The sequence below is a fragment of the Phodopus roborovskii genome, unplaced genomic scaffold (genome assembly GCF_943737965.1).
Source record: "Phodopus roborovskii unplaced genomic scaffold, PHOROB, whole genome shotgun sequence".
In the NCBI taxonomy this organism is placed as follows: domain Eukaryota; kingdom Metazoa; phylum Chordata; class Mammalia; order Rodentia; family Cricetidae; genus Phodopus; species Phodopus roborovskii.
In genome coordinates this window covers 2597836-2617259 of record NW_026125295.1, presented here as the reverse complement: position 1 = coordinate 2617259, position 19424 = coordinate 2597836, and the positions used below count along the sequence as shown (strand labels likewise).

Below are 19424 nucleotides of genomic sequence, written 5' to 3'. Positions count from 1 at the left end.
AAAAAAACTCAAGCAACTTATTCTCTAATAAATTAAATGTAAATAATGAAAATTAACTTTAAAATGGACATTATGTGATGAAAACAGAAAAGGACAAAATCTGAGATGAACGCAGAGATGGCAGTGAAAATGTACTCATCCTTCACCTGAGGCCCCATACACATCGGGGGCGTAGAGGGCACCAGTGGATCTGGAATGGTGTCTGGAGGCTGGAATAACAGGACCATACAAACCTCATCTATCACCACAGAAACAAGGAATAGTGGCAGCACTACTGTCAGGCAAGGAGAGTTAGTTAACAGTGGTGTTACTCTTCATATTTAATGACCAGAGTATCGCCACATGCGGCAACTCAACATTAACTACCATTGCAAGATCAACCCTGACACAAATACAAACTATACCTAAGTGGACAGACATAGGCCTGCAGGAGACAAAACAGGCAAGTATTCAAATGGAGGGAAATGTCAAAAGTACAAGCATGAAAACAGAACAAAAACAAACACTTGTAGTGGAAAAAAAAAAACCACTATGGTAACTAATCTTATCTCCTTTACTCTGAATACCCAGTGAGCACTATTGTTTTAATTTTATAGGTCTGAATTTTTGTGCCCTTCCATTCATATGTCAAAATCCTGACCCCACGTGTTAAAAGGCAGGTGGTGCCTCTAAGATGCAATCTGGTCATGAGAGCAAGGTACTCATAAGGGAGACTCCAGGGAGCTAAGCAGTTCCTGCTCCAGAGGAGAAGCCAGGGGCCCTCAGCACACAATGGATAGTGCCTTCACCTGGACATCTTAGCCTCCAGAACTGGGAGAATAAATCTTGCTCACTTAAAAGTACAGAGACTACAGCATGTTATAGCAGCCTGGGCAGACTAAGACAGATGGGGAATTACAATACAGAGGCTGATTTATGTGATGAAAACCACACCATTAAGTGCTGTAACTCAGTATCTGTGTTCTTTCAAGACCTTTGTTTTCAGAAAGTACACAGACAATGCTCTGATTATTCAAAAATCATTGACTTCACCTCTGTTAATGTGCATCTTATTCATAATAGTCCACAGATTATTAGCTCTACATTCAATAATGCACTATTGAGAAATGGAAGTCTGAGCATCAAAACAGTATCAATAACCTAATAAAACCCCTTAAAATCTGTAATGAATCCCCCCTAAATATCACTCTACAACCTAAACTTAACATACTTTGCATGTTTAGATCTCTGTTCAGATTCTGACAGCATAGGAAGCTGATCCCTGTCTTACATCCAGAAATAAGCAACTACATAAATGAATTTTAGTGAAATACATAGCTTGCACTTTAAGTTCATCCTCCTCAGATTTATTAGTGAGGGCTGTTAACTATTTTTTATTACAAGAATCACTTTTGCTTTTCCTACAGGATGGCTGTCATAAATAGTAAATTCATCAACAAGACTGAGGGAAAGGATTAGACAGACAATAGTGCACAAATAGCTAATAAGTACTGAAATCTAGTACTAAAAAGCCAGTAGATAACTATACTACCTAGTTATTATATTATGTAAGGGAATGGTCTAAAATGTCGAGGAAAGATCTGAGCCATAATGTGGAAATGCCTCATGGTTGAAAATCTTTGAAAATTTTCAGGAATGAACAGTCCCTTTGGTCCAGGCTATAGTTTACATGAGTAAGATCTATCAAGTTTGTGGCTACAATATACATAAGAGGTATATGCATGTGGCTACAATACAGAACATCTTTTCTTGACTCTTGCTTCCTGAGTAAACAGAAACGCAAGGGATTAGTTTCAGAGAAGTGGAACTTTGCTCAGCTTTGACTGCCTGCGTTTTCAAACCTTTACACTGGCTTTGTGACATGGGGACTGTGTGACAGGCTATAGAATCCGTGTGTGTGATGTGGGGACTGTGTGACAGGCTATAGAATCCGTGTGTGTGCGCGTGTGTGTGTGAGACGTGGGGACTGTGTGACAGGCTATAGAATCCGTGTGTGTGCGCGTGTGTGTGTGAGACGTGGGGACTGTGTGACAGGCTATAGAATCCGTGTGTGTGCACGTGTGTGTGTGAGACGTGGGGACTGTGTGACAGGCTATAGAATCCGTGTGTGTGTGTGTGTGTGTGTGTGTGTGTGTGTGTGTGAGAGAGAGAGAGAGAGAGAGAGAGAGAGAGAGAGAGAGAGAGAGAGAGCGCCGTGGAGACTGTGTGACAGGCTATAGAATACATGTGCTGAGTATATATATTCTTCAAAGCCACAGAAGACTAGAGATTCTATCAAGTCAGGATATATAGGAGTGCCTCCAGGACAGAGAAAATGGGAAGGGTGAGGACGGCATGCCCTTTGGATTGCTACCCCTGTGAAGCAAACAGGACTAATCAGCCTCCTGAATGCTGGGATTCAGCATTGGCCACCACATGGGCCGCTGTTCAGTATTTTTATGTAAATAATGAGATTACAGAAGCATGTCTGAAAACTGATCTAGGAATTGAAAAAAAAAAAAAATCTTCTAGCAAAAGTCGATTAAAAGGTTTTAGCATCTTTATCCCAAGTAGAAAGTTGACTGAGAATCAGGAAATAGCTGCCTGTAGCAACAAATCTAAGTAATTTGTCAAATGAAAGCTTTGAAATTAATCTAGAATATTAATGGCCTAGCTATGTATGGTGGCATAGCCTTGCAACTCCAGGACTCAGAAAGTTAAGGTAGGAGGATCACGTGTTCAAAGCTAGCCTTGGCCACATAGCTAGTTTAATGCCCACACCATCTTTCCTTAGAAAAGTGCATTTTAGAGTGGAGGATACAGCTCCGTGGCAGAACACTTATCTAGAATTTGGAAGCCCTACATTCAGTTCCAATATCATACGTTTCTTTAAAAAACTAGATTATTAACCAAGGTTACGGTTTTTGTTGCTGCTGTCGTTTTTGAAAGAGTGTCTTGCTGTGTTGCAGGGTGGCCTCAAACTTTCAGTGCCTATGTCTCCTTGACTGCTGGGATTGCAGGCACGTGTCACTGCACCCAATTAACTAGGCTCACTTCTCTCTCTTCGTCTTGGCCACAAAAAGATGCTGGACTCTGAGAACTGGAGTTAAAAACAGTGTGTCACCATGTAGGTTCTAGGAGCTGAAACTGTGTCCCCTGGAGGAGCAGCCTGTACCCTAACCTCTGACAATCTCTCCAGCCCCACGCTTACCTTTTTACCCTTTTAAACTAAAGTACTTGGTTATACATTTCATACAATCTTAAATTATTGCACAAGTTTAAAATAAACAGAAATACATTTGGTTTCTTCCTGACACATTTCCTACCAGTACAGTATTAGCGTTATATAAATGCATATACCATTAAAATCTTTTTTTAGGTAAGCCAAGGGAGGAAAATAACAGCCATAGCTTGCTGTGGGCCCTGGATTGCCTTCCAAGTATTTTGTTACTGTATACAAACTTACAAACATTCCTAATTTTTATGTACTGTATACAACTTACTGTTACTGTATACAAACTTACAAACATTCCTAATTTTTATATACACTATTATCCTTATTTTACAGAAAAGGAGATCTAGGCATGAAAAGGGTACAGAGAAAAATTTTAAAACATTCTCAAAGCAAAATATTCTGCTTGTCCAGTTATACTGGAAACATTAAGGCCTTAAAAACAATTAATACTTTTATAATGGTGGCAAATATAGTATTATAATCAAAATTATAAGACAAACTACAATCAGAAATAAGTTAGCTACATGGTGATTAAACTATAAAATAATATAAAATGTCAATCCTTCCCTACGATGATGAAGTTTATGTCACTCTGTAGTTGTCTTTCTAGAAGACTACATTAAATGATCTACGTCGAAGTCAATTTTTCTGTTGAAAAGGAATAAATTTACTTAATCAACTAGTTCATACTTTACTTGTGAGTAAATATTTAAAAATTAAAGTATGTTCTAATTCTAATGTTCTGAATTCAATCTTTCTTTTTTTGTCTTCTTAGAGAGAAGTATGTAGGCTGGGTTGCTTTCACTTATGATCCTGAGTCAGCCTCCTTAGTGCAGAAATTGAATTCGATATTTCGAGTTTGTATCTGTGTGACACTGACTTGACTGTGATAGGAGTCATTTATATAATGACTGACTCAGTCATTAAAGATAAGTTACAAAGGCCAAACTCATTACTTAAATGTATCACTCCTCTGGACTCTCTTCTCAGAATGGCAGAGTAAAGATACAATTGATGAAGAACCCTGAATCCCAGGAAGATGGAGGTCTCCAGATGGTGAAGGCTCCCTCACTGGGGCGGCAGTGCAGCCCACACCTGCTCAGACACTTACCAAGGGGCTGAAAAGAGCGGACCGGGCTCGTGTCCCTGCTGCTCTCTCTACTAGCTTCCCGGCTACAGCCTTGACTCACACTCGGGCGAGGAATACGACTGCTCCGGGCTGACATCAAACAGCAGCAGCATAGTGAGAGGAAACAGAGGGCAGAAGTTAGGCGTTTGCTTGATTTGGGGCTGAAAATAAATTACTCTTTTATTATTTTCTCTTTTGAGATGGAGTCTAGACCCACAGAACCCAGGTTAGTCTCAAACTCACCATGTAGCTCCTCATGAATAAAAACACAAAATACAAACACAAGGAAAAAAGCGCCTGAAAAATCTGAGTACTCTTCAAAGCAATACACAGATAGAAACCCTATCTCAAAACAACCAAACCAAACCAAACCAAACCAAGAACCCAAACCCAAACAGAAAATCTGAGTACTGAAGGTAGATGAGCAGGTGGACCTCTGTGAGTGCCAGGCCTGCCTAATCTACAGAAAGAGTTCCAAGACAGCCAAAGCTACACAGAGAAACTCTGCCTGGAAACAAACAAACAACAAAACAGAAAGGAGGAGGAGGAGAAGCAGTGGCAGCAGCTCCTCCTGCTAAAATAATGTCTGGAAAACTAAAAGAAACAAGTCAGTGAGGATGCAATCCCAGAAGTCCTTGGCGCTATTAAATCTGCAGGCCTAAAGGAAGTCTCCGGCTCTGAAATGAATAAAGACATTTTTAATGCAGTGACAAAAACCCAGACTCCTAAACACAATTTCTGAGGAATTTATTTGAGAAAGTGTATGAGGCCAAGCAAAAGAGTAAATCAAGAAAGATGAGACAATCCGAGGATGAGTCCACTCAATCCTGCAAAGCAGTGAAAGGGAATGACAGAGTGACATCCTTGACAGTGGACCAGGCCACAGCCCACACAAAGGAAGCCACAACTCTAAGGCAAGAAGCTCCACCGACAATGTCACTAAGGATATGAGAAGAAAATATGGCTTTTATAAAAGTTTTTTAAAAGAGGTAAAAAGTCAGAAATCGTTGGGATAAAATCCGGGGAGGCCTCACTGCAGAGCAAAGTGGCCAGACATGGCCTGATCTGAGCTACTGGAAGGGCTCTGAGCGGAGAGTGCAGCAGAGTGTCCCTTCCCACACGCCACAACACTCAACACTCAGTACTCTCAGGAAGAGGAGGGGTCGTGGCAGACTATGTCCTGGTAGCAAACTAGATTCATAACAAAATAAATACATTTTATAACTTTTTATTTTTGTCTTTAAAATAATTTGTAACAGAGAAGAGTCTTACTATGTAGCCCAGGCTGACTTAAAATTCACTATATACTTCTGCCTCTGTCCCAGGATTAACCGCCATGGCCAAGGTATCAGTCACTATGCCCAACAATTCAAAAAATAAAAGTATTTAGCTGGCTGTGTTGGCTTACACATTTAATCTCAGCACTCAGGAGGCAGAGGCAGGTGGATTTCTATGAGTTGGAGGCCAGCCTGGTCTAGACTGAGTTCCAGGACAGCCGCCAGGGCTACAGAGGAAACCATGGTTCAACAAACAAACAAACAAAGAGCAACAACTCCCCCCACCAAGTTATTTATGTGTGCATGTGTGTGTGTGCCACATGTGTGACAGTGCCTACAGAAGCCAGAACATGGTGCCAGAACCCTGGGAACCAGAGTTGCAGGTGGTTGTAAGCTGCCTAGTATGGATGGTGAGAACCAAACTCAGGTCCTGTGAAAGAGCACCAAGTGTTCTTATGCCCTGAGCCATGTTTCAACATTAAAGTCATCTTATGAAGCCAAACTTGCTTGTGAATGCAAATGCATAACACTGAATATTATAAAAAGTCAGGCTTGCAAGATGGCTCAGGAAATTCCTGTCAAGCCTCATCACTTAAGTTTGATCCCAGAACCGGTAGAAGTAGAGAAAGGCTCCTGTGAGATGGCCTCTGACTGCCACATGGGATTGTGTGTGCATTTCAACACACGATTCATATCCTACATTTCAGCAACCTAGACTTCAATTCTCCTTGAACTTTCAAAGAGGCCAAAGGTGGACCTCAGAGTCTTACCCACGGAAAGCCTGGACGGGCTGGCCTCTCTGCTGCAGCCCTGGCTCCTTGGTATCTTGCTTCTCTTCTGGGCTGAAGCTGAACTGACCAGGACTCGTTGGGCACCAGAGCTCAAAGTAGAGAGGGCTGTTGTGGTTAGAACTCTTCCTGGAGACCCAGACCGGCTGCCAGCTAAACAGGAAACACATATAAAAATATGCAAATGCTGATGCCAAGGGAACTTGCAAAGACACAAGAAAACTGTGGTATTATGTCAGGTTCTAAGACCAAAGAAATGGACTGAGGAAGAGCTATACAAACAAAATGTGCTTGGGAAAAGTGCTGCGCATGCCAGCTCTGAAGGATAAACTGTACAAGTGTGTGTTTGATGATGGCAATACTACTGGGGTTTTTAAGACAAACAGTAAAAATATCCCCAGATGAATCCCACATTTGACACTGTGTTTCATATGCTAAAGATGCTCTGTGCTAAAGCATTACTTAAAGGGATGTAATCTCTTAATTCTATCACTATTAATTGTGCTGTGTACATAAAAGTCACAACTTGCTTTTTCTTAAAATAATTTGCCTCATGAAGTATATCTGGTCAAGGTCAGTGGTGCTATTCACATTTTTAAATTTTACGAAATTTAAAACTGTGGTGCTTTTGAATTTGGTCAGAGAAGGTTTTTTGCAGTGGGCCGTGATTAATGCAGAGACTCCTAACTGTCCAAAGGTCTTAGAATAAGTAACCGTTGGATGCTCAGCTCTGAGACTTCTCTATTAAGTCCCTCCATATACAAGGCTCAGGACACATTTGCAGAAGGCATTATGGAATGTAAGGGGATGGCCGAAGTAGTACTGTGAAATGTAGTTTGGGGACAGGACATAACTACTATATTGATTAACTCACAGCAGCTTGGGTTACCTGCACTTAATCCATCCAGCTAATATAGTTCAGCCTGGATAGAGGAAGAGCTCGTGAGGCCCCATCCACACCTGAAGAGCTTTTGGCAGTTGATGGCTACTGGAGAAGGGAGAGTCAATTTTCTTTCCCCATGGTGTGGCCCCTAGTAGGTCACCCTCTCACACACACATCCTTGCACATGCTGGTAGCATTATTTAGGTAGAGGGGGAAGATAAAGATGGACTGAAAAGAAAGGCAGGGGAGACTGTATGACCAAGATACATAGTATTCAATGTATGAAATTGCCAAGGAATAAATAAAGCACTAAATTTAAATTAAATGTTGAATGAATTGGGCCAGTTGATAAAAAGAACCCCCCTCCCCCATTCGAAGGCAGAGACCTCTTCGCTGACCACATTCTAGGACACATAAGTACTAAAGGTAGACCAGAACTCTGAGGGAAATGTCAAAGGAAACAGAGATGTAGTCAAGGAGAAAGAGAGGGATGTCAGAAAAACTCAGAGATCTGAGTATGGATTTAGCAATGTTAAGAAATGCATTTTTAGATAGGGCATTCTTGAATATCTTAGGTTGGTCTAGAATGTGAAGCAATCCTCCAGCTTCTACCTCCTAAGTGCTAGCATTGTAGGCATATACAACCATACTTAGGAAGAAACACATTTTTAAACTAGAAACACACAGGCTACTTTTTTAAGGGGGGGGGGTGACTTTGTCGATTGAATTGCTTTATGTGTATACTGAATAAAAACATGAATCAGACAGCTCAAAGATACAATCTAACTGAATAGCACTATTATAGAAAAGTTAAATCTGCATTTAAATAAATCTTCAGGGCAAACTTTTCTCTGTTATCCCTATTTACTACCCTGTAAGAGTCACTGCTCGCACTGCATATTAATACCCATTTGGGTCTCATTTCCAACCAGCAGATTAAAGACTCAAATGCCAATGGGAACAAACACTGGGTGTCAAAAATGGCACTCTGTACAAGGCAGGTATTTCAGAGGACTGTCTCATCTTCCTTATAGAGGATGCCAGTTTTCATTCTAGCCAGCTGTCTTAAAGTAACTTTAAGGAGTTCTTGGGAACATTCATTTAAAGCTCCTGATTATGCTACTGTATGAAGGCTAACAGCACAAACAACCTGGATGTGGTCTGCTATGGTCCTTATTGTTATGTTTTCTGGGCATGGTTTGCTTAGTCCAATTCATATTCTTGGTTAGTTCTTAAATGTTATCAGCACACACACACAATAGCAATATTATAAAGTGAAAAATCAGTGCTTCCTGTGACATTAACAATTTACTTACTGAGTAGAAGACTTCTAAATTATAAGGAAATTATTTGTCTAGTTAAAAATGATTGTTCATTAAAAAATTTCATGATGTTGCAGATTAAGAATCTTCAAATCTAGGGCATTGGTGGCGCTTGCCTTCAGTCCCAGCACTTGGGAGGCACAGGCAGGCGGATCTCTGTGAGTTCAAGGCCAGCCTGGTCTACCAGGGCTAGTTCCAGGACAGGCTCCAAAGCCACAAACTCTGTCTTGAAAAACAAACAAACAAACAAACAAACAAAACAAAACAAAACAAATCTTCAAATCTGGTTTCTTTCTCCTTTACAAGATAGTTGAGGCATCTGTTTCCTCCATGCAATATCTAAACTAAACATACACACAAAAACACCCAAACACCCAACATGCCACAAACTCACGATGCAAGATAGGCGAATGAAAGTTAAGAGAAAACTGGCAATAACAATAAAACTATGACAAACTGAGAGCATACAGTATGAATTCTGTAAAAACCAGTAATAAATTGTGTGGGTGGAGGTACTGGAAGTAAAAACAAACTCTTTGAAATGTGGGTCTATTCAGCAGACAGAAAACGTGCAGTTTAAGACTTACATATTGACTGCTCTTTCTACTTTGCATTTATGAACTGATTGAAAGTATGCTGGTTCGCTCTCTAGAGCTTTAACACACTCATGTCTTCTACTTAAGGAATGACACTGGCCGTGTTTATTTTATGTAAGTGCTACCCTCTCCCAGGAGATATGGCTATTTCCGGCACCTGTAACTCGAAATCACTTATACTTAAAATACTGAGGCTCTTTTCTCTGGTAGAGCCACTGCAGAATTGAAGAAAAGGGCATGCTCACCCCAGAGTATAGTATAGAACAGAAATGCCCTAGAAGCAAAACTTGATAACTATTTTTTTCCTGTTGCAGAATTTGAAAACATTACTGCATGCCCCTCTCTCTTCTAATATTTGTATCTGTAGAGTCAACTTGGATAATTAAAGTTTTAGGACTTTAACTATCTATATTAGCAAGACAGACCAAAGAGAACTCATGACTAGCAGTTTGTGCTTCAATACAATCACAGAACAATATTATCTAATAGGTATTTCTGCTGAATAGAACTCATTCTTGTTAATGAAAACAGGTGACCGAACAACAGATGTACACATAAAGGCTATAGATTCTTACCACCAACGGTATTAGCAGATTGTGATCCTGAACAAGTGTAAGGCAGAATTAGGGTAAGGGTTATAATCCACGAAGAGGGAAGAAGCAGTTTAAAATGGATGGCAGATGAAAATAATAAAGCTTTAGTCAGTTCTCAGGGGAAAAAAAAAAAAAAAAAAAAAAAAAAAAAAAAAAAAAAAACTAACACAAAAAAAAAACAGAGCAAACTTTAAAAAAAATTCCATAGCACAAATGTCTGTCACAGAAGCAGCACACTTAACAGTTTTTATAGCTGACACTCATGTACAAAGCAGATGAAACGATATGACAAAAGTCAATGCCCATTCTTCAGCTTGTCCATTACGGGAAGTCCCAAATCTCAGTTGTTAAATGCTTACAATTTTGTTATTTAAACATTCAATTGAAACTTAGATATAGGAATAAATATCTCATCTTATAGCTGAAGAAAGAAGGAAATGAAAAGGCTACAAATGTAATCTTTCTTAAGATTCACAGATAAGCAGGAGGTAGAGGAAGGAGAAAGAAGCCAACAGGCCGTACATCATCTGTACACAGTCAGTCGCTACCAGCACAGTGAGGGCATACTGCTTTCTCAAAGTAAATCCACAAGTCTTTCCATTAGGCCTGCTTTAATTTATTCTGTGAACCTGAACACACCTGCTTTGATCCAAGAGATTCTCTTTTGTTTTCCTAGATGATAATACAAAACCATGCAGCCCCTAATGAATCACTACAACAAAGTGAGGATGGAGGTCACAGGAATACTCCTGTGCAAATACGTTGTGAAGAAACTTGCACACAAATCACACATTTCAGAATCTGAAATGGACACATACTCATTCAAATAAATAAGCAAGCAAACAATTATAATCTTTCTAATATGATCTACCACCTGGATGATTTTTATAGTGGGAATCCTATGAGGTTTATTTAACAAGCTAAATGTAAAATAATTCTGTTTTTCACTGGTGATCTGAAGTTGCAATGACTGAAGAAGAGGGTCCCAACAAATGACAAGAAGTCAGAAAATTATCTCACAATTAAGTTTTATCCTTAAATCCTGAGCATTGACAATGTAATATCTTAATTTTTCTTTACGTTTTAAACACACTAATTTTAGTGCTTACTTCCGTTTCATGAGGGCAGCAAGGACATTAAGATATCAAACTATGTAACATCAAGATGAATTTCAGTTTTCATTTTATTATGAGTAATAACAAGGACAATTTTTCTTTTAGATTTATTTATTTATTTATCTAATGTGCACTGGTGTTTGGCCTATATATACTTTGTGTGAGGGTGTTTCATCTCCTGGAACTGGAGTTACACACAGTTGTGGGCTGCCATGTGGGTACAGGGAACCGAATCCAGGTCCTTTGGAAGAGCAACCAGTGCTCTTAACTGAACTTTCTCTCCAGCCCAACAAGGATAATCTTATCAGCTAACAGTCATGGCATTTACTCTTGGGCAGGCACTGTTTTAACTGCATTAAATATTCTCTATTATTTGATGCTCACGGAAGTCCCATGAGGTAGATGCTATCATCCTTCTCCTTTTATGGATACATACAGAGGAATATGGTAACTTTAACTTAGAAGAGCCAGGACTCCCCCTTGGACAATAAAGCTCCAAAGTCTTTAAACTTGACTACAGCACAGACCACTCAGCGATCAGATTCGGTACATCTGTGGTGGTACACAAGACCTGTATTTCTAACGAGCTCCCAGGTTGTACTGATGTTTGTCTGGGCAGCACACAAGAAGGGAGACTACATTGGTAATTGATGTGCTCTAGGAATCACTGCAAAAGCTCACAGAATCACAAAAGAATGTGACATTATTATCCACTTTTGATCTGTAAGAGAAAAGCCCCTGCCTTATAGGACCATGTGTTGTCCTGGCTGTTTATAAACAGTCTTCATTTTGAAAACAAATTCTACCAAATCTTCCTGCTTATTTCAGGACTCCTGCAGAAAGCTTGTGATGATAGTCTGCTGGACATTCTCATGCTAGAATGAGCTCGTGTTGTGACACATGTACTCAAGAGCCCTACTATCTTTCTGAACTTTATCTCTGCTTGCCCCACTCACCCATCATCCCAAGATCCATGAACAAGGCTAATAAAACAAATAGGACATCTACAACCTGACAATCATCTTTAAACCCACTCTTTTTCTTTTATAATTTGTCTTTAGTTTTTATGTGCTTTGGTGTGAAGGTATCAGATCCCCTGGAAATGGAGTTATAGACAGTTGTGAGCTGCCATGGGGGTCCTCTGGAAGAACAGCCAGAGCTCTTAACTGATGAGCCATCTCTCCAGCCCTTAACCAATTATTTTAAGAAATAATTAATTAGGTTATACAGAAGAACCCTAATCATTACTTCTTTAGAAAAGCTACCCGATTTTAGAGAGAGAGGACAATCTCTTGATTAAGAGGGAATGGATGAAATGATTTTCAGTTAAACATGTCATTATATATGGGTTACTTGTTTGAACATACAGAAACTGATTATTCATTTTACCTAGTCCCAAAATTGTGCTTGTCAATTGTTCTTTTAAGGAACTCAGTGACCAGTGAAAATGTAAGAACATAAATCTCAAATGTCATATGGAATTCAGCAGATTTGGTTACTTTAGCCTAATTGTTCTCTCACTTTAAGAGAAATTTATGATGACTTAACAAATTTGGGGGAGATTAAGAAGATACTACTTATCTGTCATTGTATAGTGTCTGCTAAATAGAAACAGATTTTATCTACTACTTAGGAATCATTGTGCCTCTAAGGGCACCATTCTCTACAGCTGCAAGCTTTTGAGTAGAGTGTGAACCTTGATTTTAAAGATTTGTGTTTAAAGTATCTCCATGCAAACAACTGTATAGAAGATGAACGTTTTCTTTCTAAGAGGTGGAGGTCATAATGTGTTCCTAGTAACACAAACACAAGACAACACCCACTCAAAAAAACTCCCAAACATGCACAACAACTGACCCACAACATTGAAAAAAATACCTTCATTTTTGTCAGGTGATGATGAACCTAAAGTACAGAACAAGAACTCAGTACGTGGCTTGTCATTTTACAATCAGCTTTGAACTTATCCACTGATCATCTCCTAACAGTAACAAAGAAACCCATTCATCCCAGCAGACTGACAAACGAGGAGGGGCTGATGAGCAGTACATACGCTGGGACTGAGACACCATTTTTGTCCGACTTCTTCCTCTGGAGTCTGTCTTGGCACTTCCCACCGCAGCAAGTGGTGCAGAAAGCTTGGCCCTCACCCGACCTGAGGAATAAATGTTAAGAGTTAGAGTATTTCCCACAATAGGACTCAGTATTAAGACGGGGGACCACCACTACATTCAAGTATTTTTTTAAATTCTGAAAAAAGGCAGGCATTATTTCCATGTTATACATCTCTTAAACAGTAAAAGTACACAGTATAGGGTCTACTTTCTGGAATGGCACTCCACCTAGGCTTATCTGGAATTCCTTGGCTTAGGAGATCCTCCTGCCTTAGCTTCCAAGTATCTGAGACTACAGCCTGTATACCACCAAGCCCAGGTATATACTGCTTTATACATGTTCTATATAATAATTAAGTCAAACTATAGAAGACTTTCATTCTTAGTTTGATATTATTAATGTAGTGATTATAACTAATTATGCTGGACATGGTGGTACATACCTTTCATCTCAGCACTTAGGAGGCAAAGGCAAATGGATCTCTTTTTGAGTTTAAGGCCAGACTGCTCTACATAGGGAGACAATCAGAAGACAAACAAAACAAAACAAAACAAGCCCCACCCCCTACAAATAAAAACCTCCCAGTTCCTAGGAAATTAAGACTGTTCTCACATAAAGCCCAGAACTTTAAACAACCCCAAGCAATCTTTTTAACTAACAGTGTACTTCTAAAGAGGTCTGCAGAAGAGATGCCATAGCCAAGCTATCTTTTTAGATCAGGTGAACACAGGTACACACGGCTGTGTTCACACCTTTTTTCTGACCAACAATTTTACAAGGAGGGCCACAGAGAACTGGCACTTAATATTCTTTTCTTACTAGATGCATTCCTTTTAGCTTCACCCTCACCTCATCCCCTCTATAAAACCATACTACAAATGTCCTCACGTATTTCTAGAGTTGTGGGGGACAGGGTCTCTGGCCCTGCTGGAACTCACTGTGTAGATCATGCTGGCCTGAAACTCACTGAGAACTGCAGGGTTAAAGACTGGGTCACCCCATTGGCTATGCCTACAGCTTTTGAACTAAAGGAAGCACGCTCATCAAATTGTCTGTGTAAGCTGCCAGTAGTAAAAACCAGTGACAGTAAACTCTCTACTGCTATGCACCAGTCTCAAATAGATCCATACTGATGCTGAACAGTGTTTGTTCTTTAAATGTTTATAATCTTTTTAAATTAAGAGGTACATTTTGTAGGTAATTCCAAAATTCTGAGCAGCCCAACCTGATTATATTGATTAGGAAAGAACAAGCGTGAAGGCCTGGATGAGGACGGAAAACAGGTCAGAAGGAATAAATATTTTTTGAGGAATAAATATTTTTTGATTCAGTATACACAGCATGTAGTTATATTCTCAAATCCAATTTGAATCATGAACCAACTCCCTAGCCATTGATTCAGAATTAAAAGCTACATTTCAAACTGGATGGACTAGACATATTTGATGTCGAGTGATAAAGCAGCACTCCTACAGAACAGAAATGACTTGGCATTGACTTTTCTTTAAAAAGCAAAATAAAAGCATTTCTTTTGTCAATATTGGGAAAAATGAAATTATATACGTTATTAAACATGTTAAGCAATTGTTTTTCTAGCATGAAATGATCCTCGATATAAAGCAAAACTGCATGATGAAGAATTAGAAAAAAATTCACACACAATGAACACAACCAAATGGGGGGATGCAGAAGCTACCACAGCTGGCAAATGATAGAGGTCTGCAGATAAATTAGCCTGTTTAGTTTCAATGCTTAAGTCCTACCAATGAAAATAGAGTGGTAGAGGTATTTGTATTACTAACAAAATATTTACTTCTTACCATCTTCAGATGCTGTTCCTAAATAAGAGAAATAAAACAATATTTCAACAAATTCTGAAAATGCTACCTTATAATCCCCTCCCCCCAAGAATCATCAGAAAACATTTGATTCACAGCTCACATCAAAAAGTTAAAACCAGACAACTAAAACAGCACAATTCTCTAGTGACCACTTGGGTATTGCATTCTTAAATTTTAAAAGGTTTGAAGAAATCCAAGAAACTAATTACTTAAGAACAATTTAACTCTTTAATTACTTTTCCTTGCAAATGAAGGACTATATAAACCTTCCTAGAGCAGAAATGTTTTCTGTTTATTTTCCCATAAGGGAGCTAAGAAAAAAACAAACAAATAAAAAACTGGCTAGTATAGAAATGAAATCCATGACCTAGGATTCATTTGCCTAATTTTTTCATCAGAGTACACGCAAATTCAAAAAGCTAACAGTGGTCTTCAGTTACTTACTCAACACAATTACTTAAAATGTGTGTGAAATCTGTTGAAAATGAGCAAATACACACATCGGAACTCACTACTCCTAAAGGGCAGTGACACACACGGCATGGTGCACACTTTAAATAAAAGGGGTACAGAGCAGTGGCACCTCAAAAAGGTTAATAATTCTGACCCAAACAAGAAAAATACTTTGATTGGGAAGTGATACATTTTCTAAATACTTCAGCAATATCAAGGTTTGAGGACATCTACAAGAGTGAACAGAGGGAGGGAAGGATGGAGGGATCCCATCCTGATGGCTGTCACTTCATTCAAAACTTTAATTATGAAATACTTTAAAATAAAGATAATAAAAATAGCACTCATGTGTGCAACCTGAGATTAAATAAAGCTTCCATCTTATTAAAATAGAAAAAAATTAAGGTCAATTTGTAGAGTTTACATAATAATTAGTGGAAAAAGTATCTTGTTTCAACAGTATCTTTTTTATTAAAAGCTCAAACTTCCTGCTAATGCTATAGGCCCAGACGGAGTGAAAAGAAAGTTGCGATGATTTTTCTCTCTAGTGACACACAAAACTGCACAGATTTGTTACTAAACCAAAGCAAATACAGACAAACTGTAAGAATTTCAATATTGGAATTTAAAAAGCAAAGCTGAAACTTCAGTTTCAATTAAATGTCTCAAGTGTTAAAGCAAAAAACTTATCAGAATCCTTTCCTCCCGCTGAATCAAATATTGTAAAAGAAAATATGAAATTAAAAATATATGAGTCCTATTTTTCAGGGTTCATGTGAAATATTTTAGGTAACCGATTTAAGATGCCAAAAAAAAAAAAAAAAAAGAAAAGAAAAGAAAAACAACAACAACAACAACAAAACCACAAACCAAGGAGATCCAAAATGGATGTAAGTAACTCAAAATTTAGCCAGTGAGTCATTTTCAAATTGAAATTCTTGATAAGTAGCACATTTTCAGAAAGGTATAAAAGGGTAAACAAGGACCCAACAGAAATGTGGGAAAGAGTGATAAAAGTAACTCTTACCATCCATCTTGTCAGAAGTATCCTCTTTGATGAAAGAGCAAGCAAAGAACAGAGGAAAACTTAGTATAGTAGAAAGATGTTATAACCTGCCCACCCCCTGAAGACAACAAGTCTCTGTCCAGGCCCAGTTTGCCATCTGGCTGCTCACATATCCCATCTTTTCTTTGAACATTCAGGCCCTATAATCACACTGTCTGTCTCTATCCCATGACTTCGTAGAGAAAAATCACACAGCCACATGGTCAGACGGTACTACTGAAGACCTGGCCTTTAACACCTGGCATAAGAGAGAGCTAACATAGTAGGACCAACAATACACTTGTTTTCGAGGCCTGGGTGTCAGGGTCCTTTTGTCCCAGGCTCTCTGCAGTCACAGGTATATGCCACCACGCTTGGGTGCTGTTGCTCTTCAGCAAATCCTGTGTGATGCTGGCCTCTGCTGCTAACTCAGCTCTGAACGCCTCCCTACATTAAGTGACAGTAGAGGCACAGCATTCTGCCTGAACCATTTTCAAACAGTATGATTTGTGGTAAGCAGCTACTTTCTTCTGGGTGTATGGAATTCTGATAATTGAGGCTTGCTGAGCAGGCAAAGCCAATATCACCAGCCCCTCTCCCTACCCCACCCTGGACTACAACTCTTAAACGAGCTTCTTGGGGAGAAACACGGTTGACATGTTGCAGCATTCATGCCCGAGAAATGAGTCTTCCGTGGCCCAGCCCTAGAGTAAGAACTACAAAGCATACAACAGACGACTGAACAAGGCGTTCTCCCTATTGGTTCCGCTGTGTAAACTTTCACGCTAATAAACCTCAGCAGTGAGTCCCAAATGTATGATAGGTATGCCGAGTTTAAAAATGCCCATCCTCTTGCGCCCCGCTCAGTGAATGTTCAAGACCTTAAGCCACTTCTTGGACCAAGAATCCCCAGGCAGAAAATTACAATCTTCCAATGACACTCTCCTTAATACCCACCTGCCGCTGCAAATACCATGTCTGAAACCACCACTCCCTCCATGTTCTCTTCTGGCTCCTTCCACAGCAAGGCTGCCCTGCTCTCTACTTCCCACTCACCACGGCGCCCTCAAGCTCTCTCTTTCCACCCTTACACTTATTCTTATTACCTAACCAACCATGTCAGTGTGCAAATGAATGCCACTTCAAACGTCCTTAAAGGAGGAGGAAAGTGCCGGAATCGAGAGGAGCTGCAGAGCTCTTTCACCTTCCCTGGTCTGTTCAGCACAGGAATAGAATACAGATTCCAGTGCCAACTCCTTCCACAGCCAACCGAGACTTTACTGTAGTCCACTTAATGAGAGTAAGTATACAAACGTGCATGCAAACTAGTTAAGCATTTTATCATGAGCTATACCTCCAATATAAACACACACACACACACACACACACACACACACACACACACACACACACACACACAGAGCTTCCTCTACAAGTTAACAGTTTTCCAAACACTCAAGCCACCTTTCTGCCAAAGAATTCAGTGCTTTAGACAAAAAAAAAAAAAAAAAAAGCAAATTAACCAGTGGCACTAAAGTCTGTATGGAATGTAATGCCATTCTTTCTTTCTCTATCCATTTTACCAACTGTTTCCCAAACACTTGGCCACACAGCAACTTCAACTAAAAACGTTTGAAAGTTAACAAACTTTTAGCCTCTTATTTCTCATCAACACATGAACAGACTAAAAATCTGAGTACAGAATTACCAGATCCTCAGTACCTATCAGAAGCCCTGTCAAAAACTAAATGCAGGAAGTGTTAGTGTTAACTGGAAAAGAATGATACACTCTTTCTGGATTCTGTATGTTCATGCATGATAAATAATGCTCAATGCAGCAGAATGCAAAGGCCACCAATCACAAGTGCAAAGGGTTTCATGGGGACAGAGGTAAGGTGCGTTCAGCCATGCCTACCTTTTAGGTAGGCGCTCAGATCTGAACTCAGATTCTCAAGCTTGTGTAGCAAGTGCTTTACGCATTCAGAGAAATCTTCCCAACCATGTTATTACTTCCTTTTATTTGACGGAAACAGTGTCTCCCTATGGAGCCCTGGCTGTCCTGGAACTCAGAGATCTATCCGCCTCCCCAGTACTGAGACTAAAGGCATGTACCAAATACCTGGCTTCTGATTTGTTTTTATTTCCCTCCTTCTTCTCCTTTTCCTTCCTCTTTTACCTCCTTTTTTTTTTGGGGGGGGGACCACTTTTTATTTCATTAGACTGACAGACCCTCAGTGACAACCTCTCACAGCATTGTTTAGACAGAGGCCAACTTAGACTTTATACCTCAAGGGGATCTATTCCCCACTAGAGACAATACAACTAAAACACAGCTGAGCCCAGAGTTTCCAGTACTTTCCATGGATCATAGGAATGCTGCTCTTTCTGAACACCATCTCTACCCAGATGTCTGCAGTCAGCACCTTCAGAGGCAAGGAGACCATGTGTGCCATAATGATATTGATAAAAATAGCACAAGATCATATTTAGTAAACAATGCACAGGTAGAGTAATGGGAATGCCTTAATTCGAAAGAGACTGTCTCCATTCCAAAGACAATCATTATGGGGGGATGAAACAACAGCCCAAGTTTTGGAGTGGAAGGCTGGTTTTTATTTTTTGGTATAATTATTTAAACATTAGATTACTGCATCAAAACATTTTAAGTCTTACAAATTGTTATTATATTGTGTGCACATGCATGTCCCTGTCCACGTGAGCTGTGGAACATATGGAGGTCAGAGGACAACTTACAGTAGTAAGGTCTCTTCTTCAATCACGTGAGCCCTGATAGTTAAACTCAGCTCATCTGGATTGGCTTTACTTATTGAACCAACTCGATGGCCCTGGATCTGAACTCCTAATATTTAAAAAGGCTTCACGCACTAAATTGCCATTTCAAAGACCGTGATAGTGAACCACCATGAACTCACTTCAACACTGTTTCTGATGCGACCCTGTTCACCATATTCTCATCAGTGGGCATCTAACGAAATTGTCCGGTATTTTTACAGGTCTTTTAATCTGCATTTGTTTGAGTAGGGTTAAAACCC

The 19424-nt window shown here is 39.6% G+C and overlaps 1 protein-coding gene across 31 annotated transcripts in view; it reads right to left on the bottom strand.

The window, feature by feature from the left end:
• Nucleotides 1-19424, bottom strand: part of Clasp2 (cytoplasmic linker associated protein 2) — a 165882-nt gene that overhangs the window by 52373 nt on the left and 94085 nt on the right. For 8 of the 31 annotated variants that reach the window (XM_051201527.1, XM_051201557.1, XM_051201535.1 and 5 more), the window contains 6 exons: nucleotides 16354-16377; nucleotides 14853-14870; nucleotides 12971-13072; nucleotides 6391-6561; nucleotides 4326-4433; nucleotides 147-209 (listed from right to left, as the gene is read on the bottom strand). In XM_051201527.1, the coding sequence (XP_051057484.1) occupies nucleotides 147-209; nucleotides 4326-4433; nucleotides 6391-6561; nucleotides 12971-13072; nucleotides 14853-14870; nucleotides 16354-16377 (486 nt within the window). The remainder of the gene's footprint in view (nucleotides 1-146; nucleotides 210-4325; nucleotides 4434-6390; nucleotides 6562-12970; nucleotides 13073-14852; nucleotides 14871-16353; nucleotides 16378-19424) is intronic. The other 23 variants (XM_051201565.1, XM_051201597.1, XM_051201580.1 and 20 more) reach the window with 7 other exon arrangements.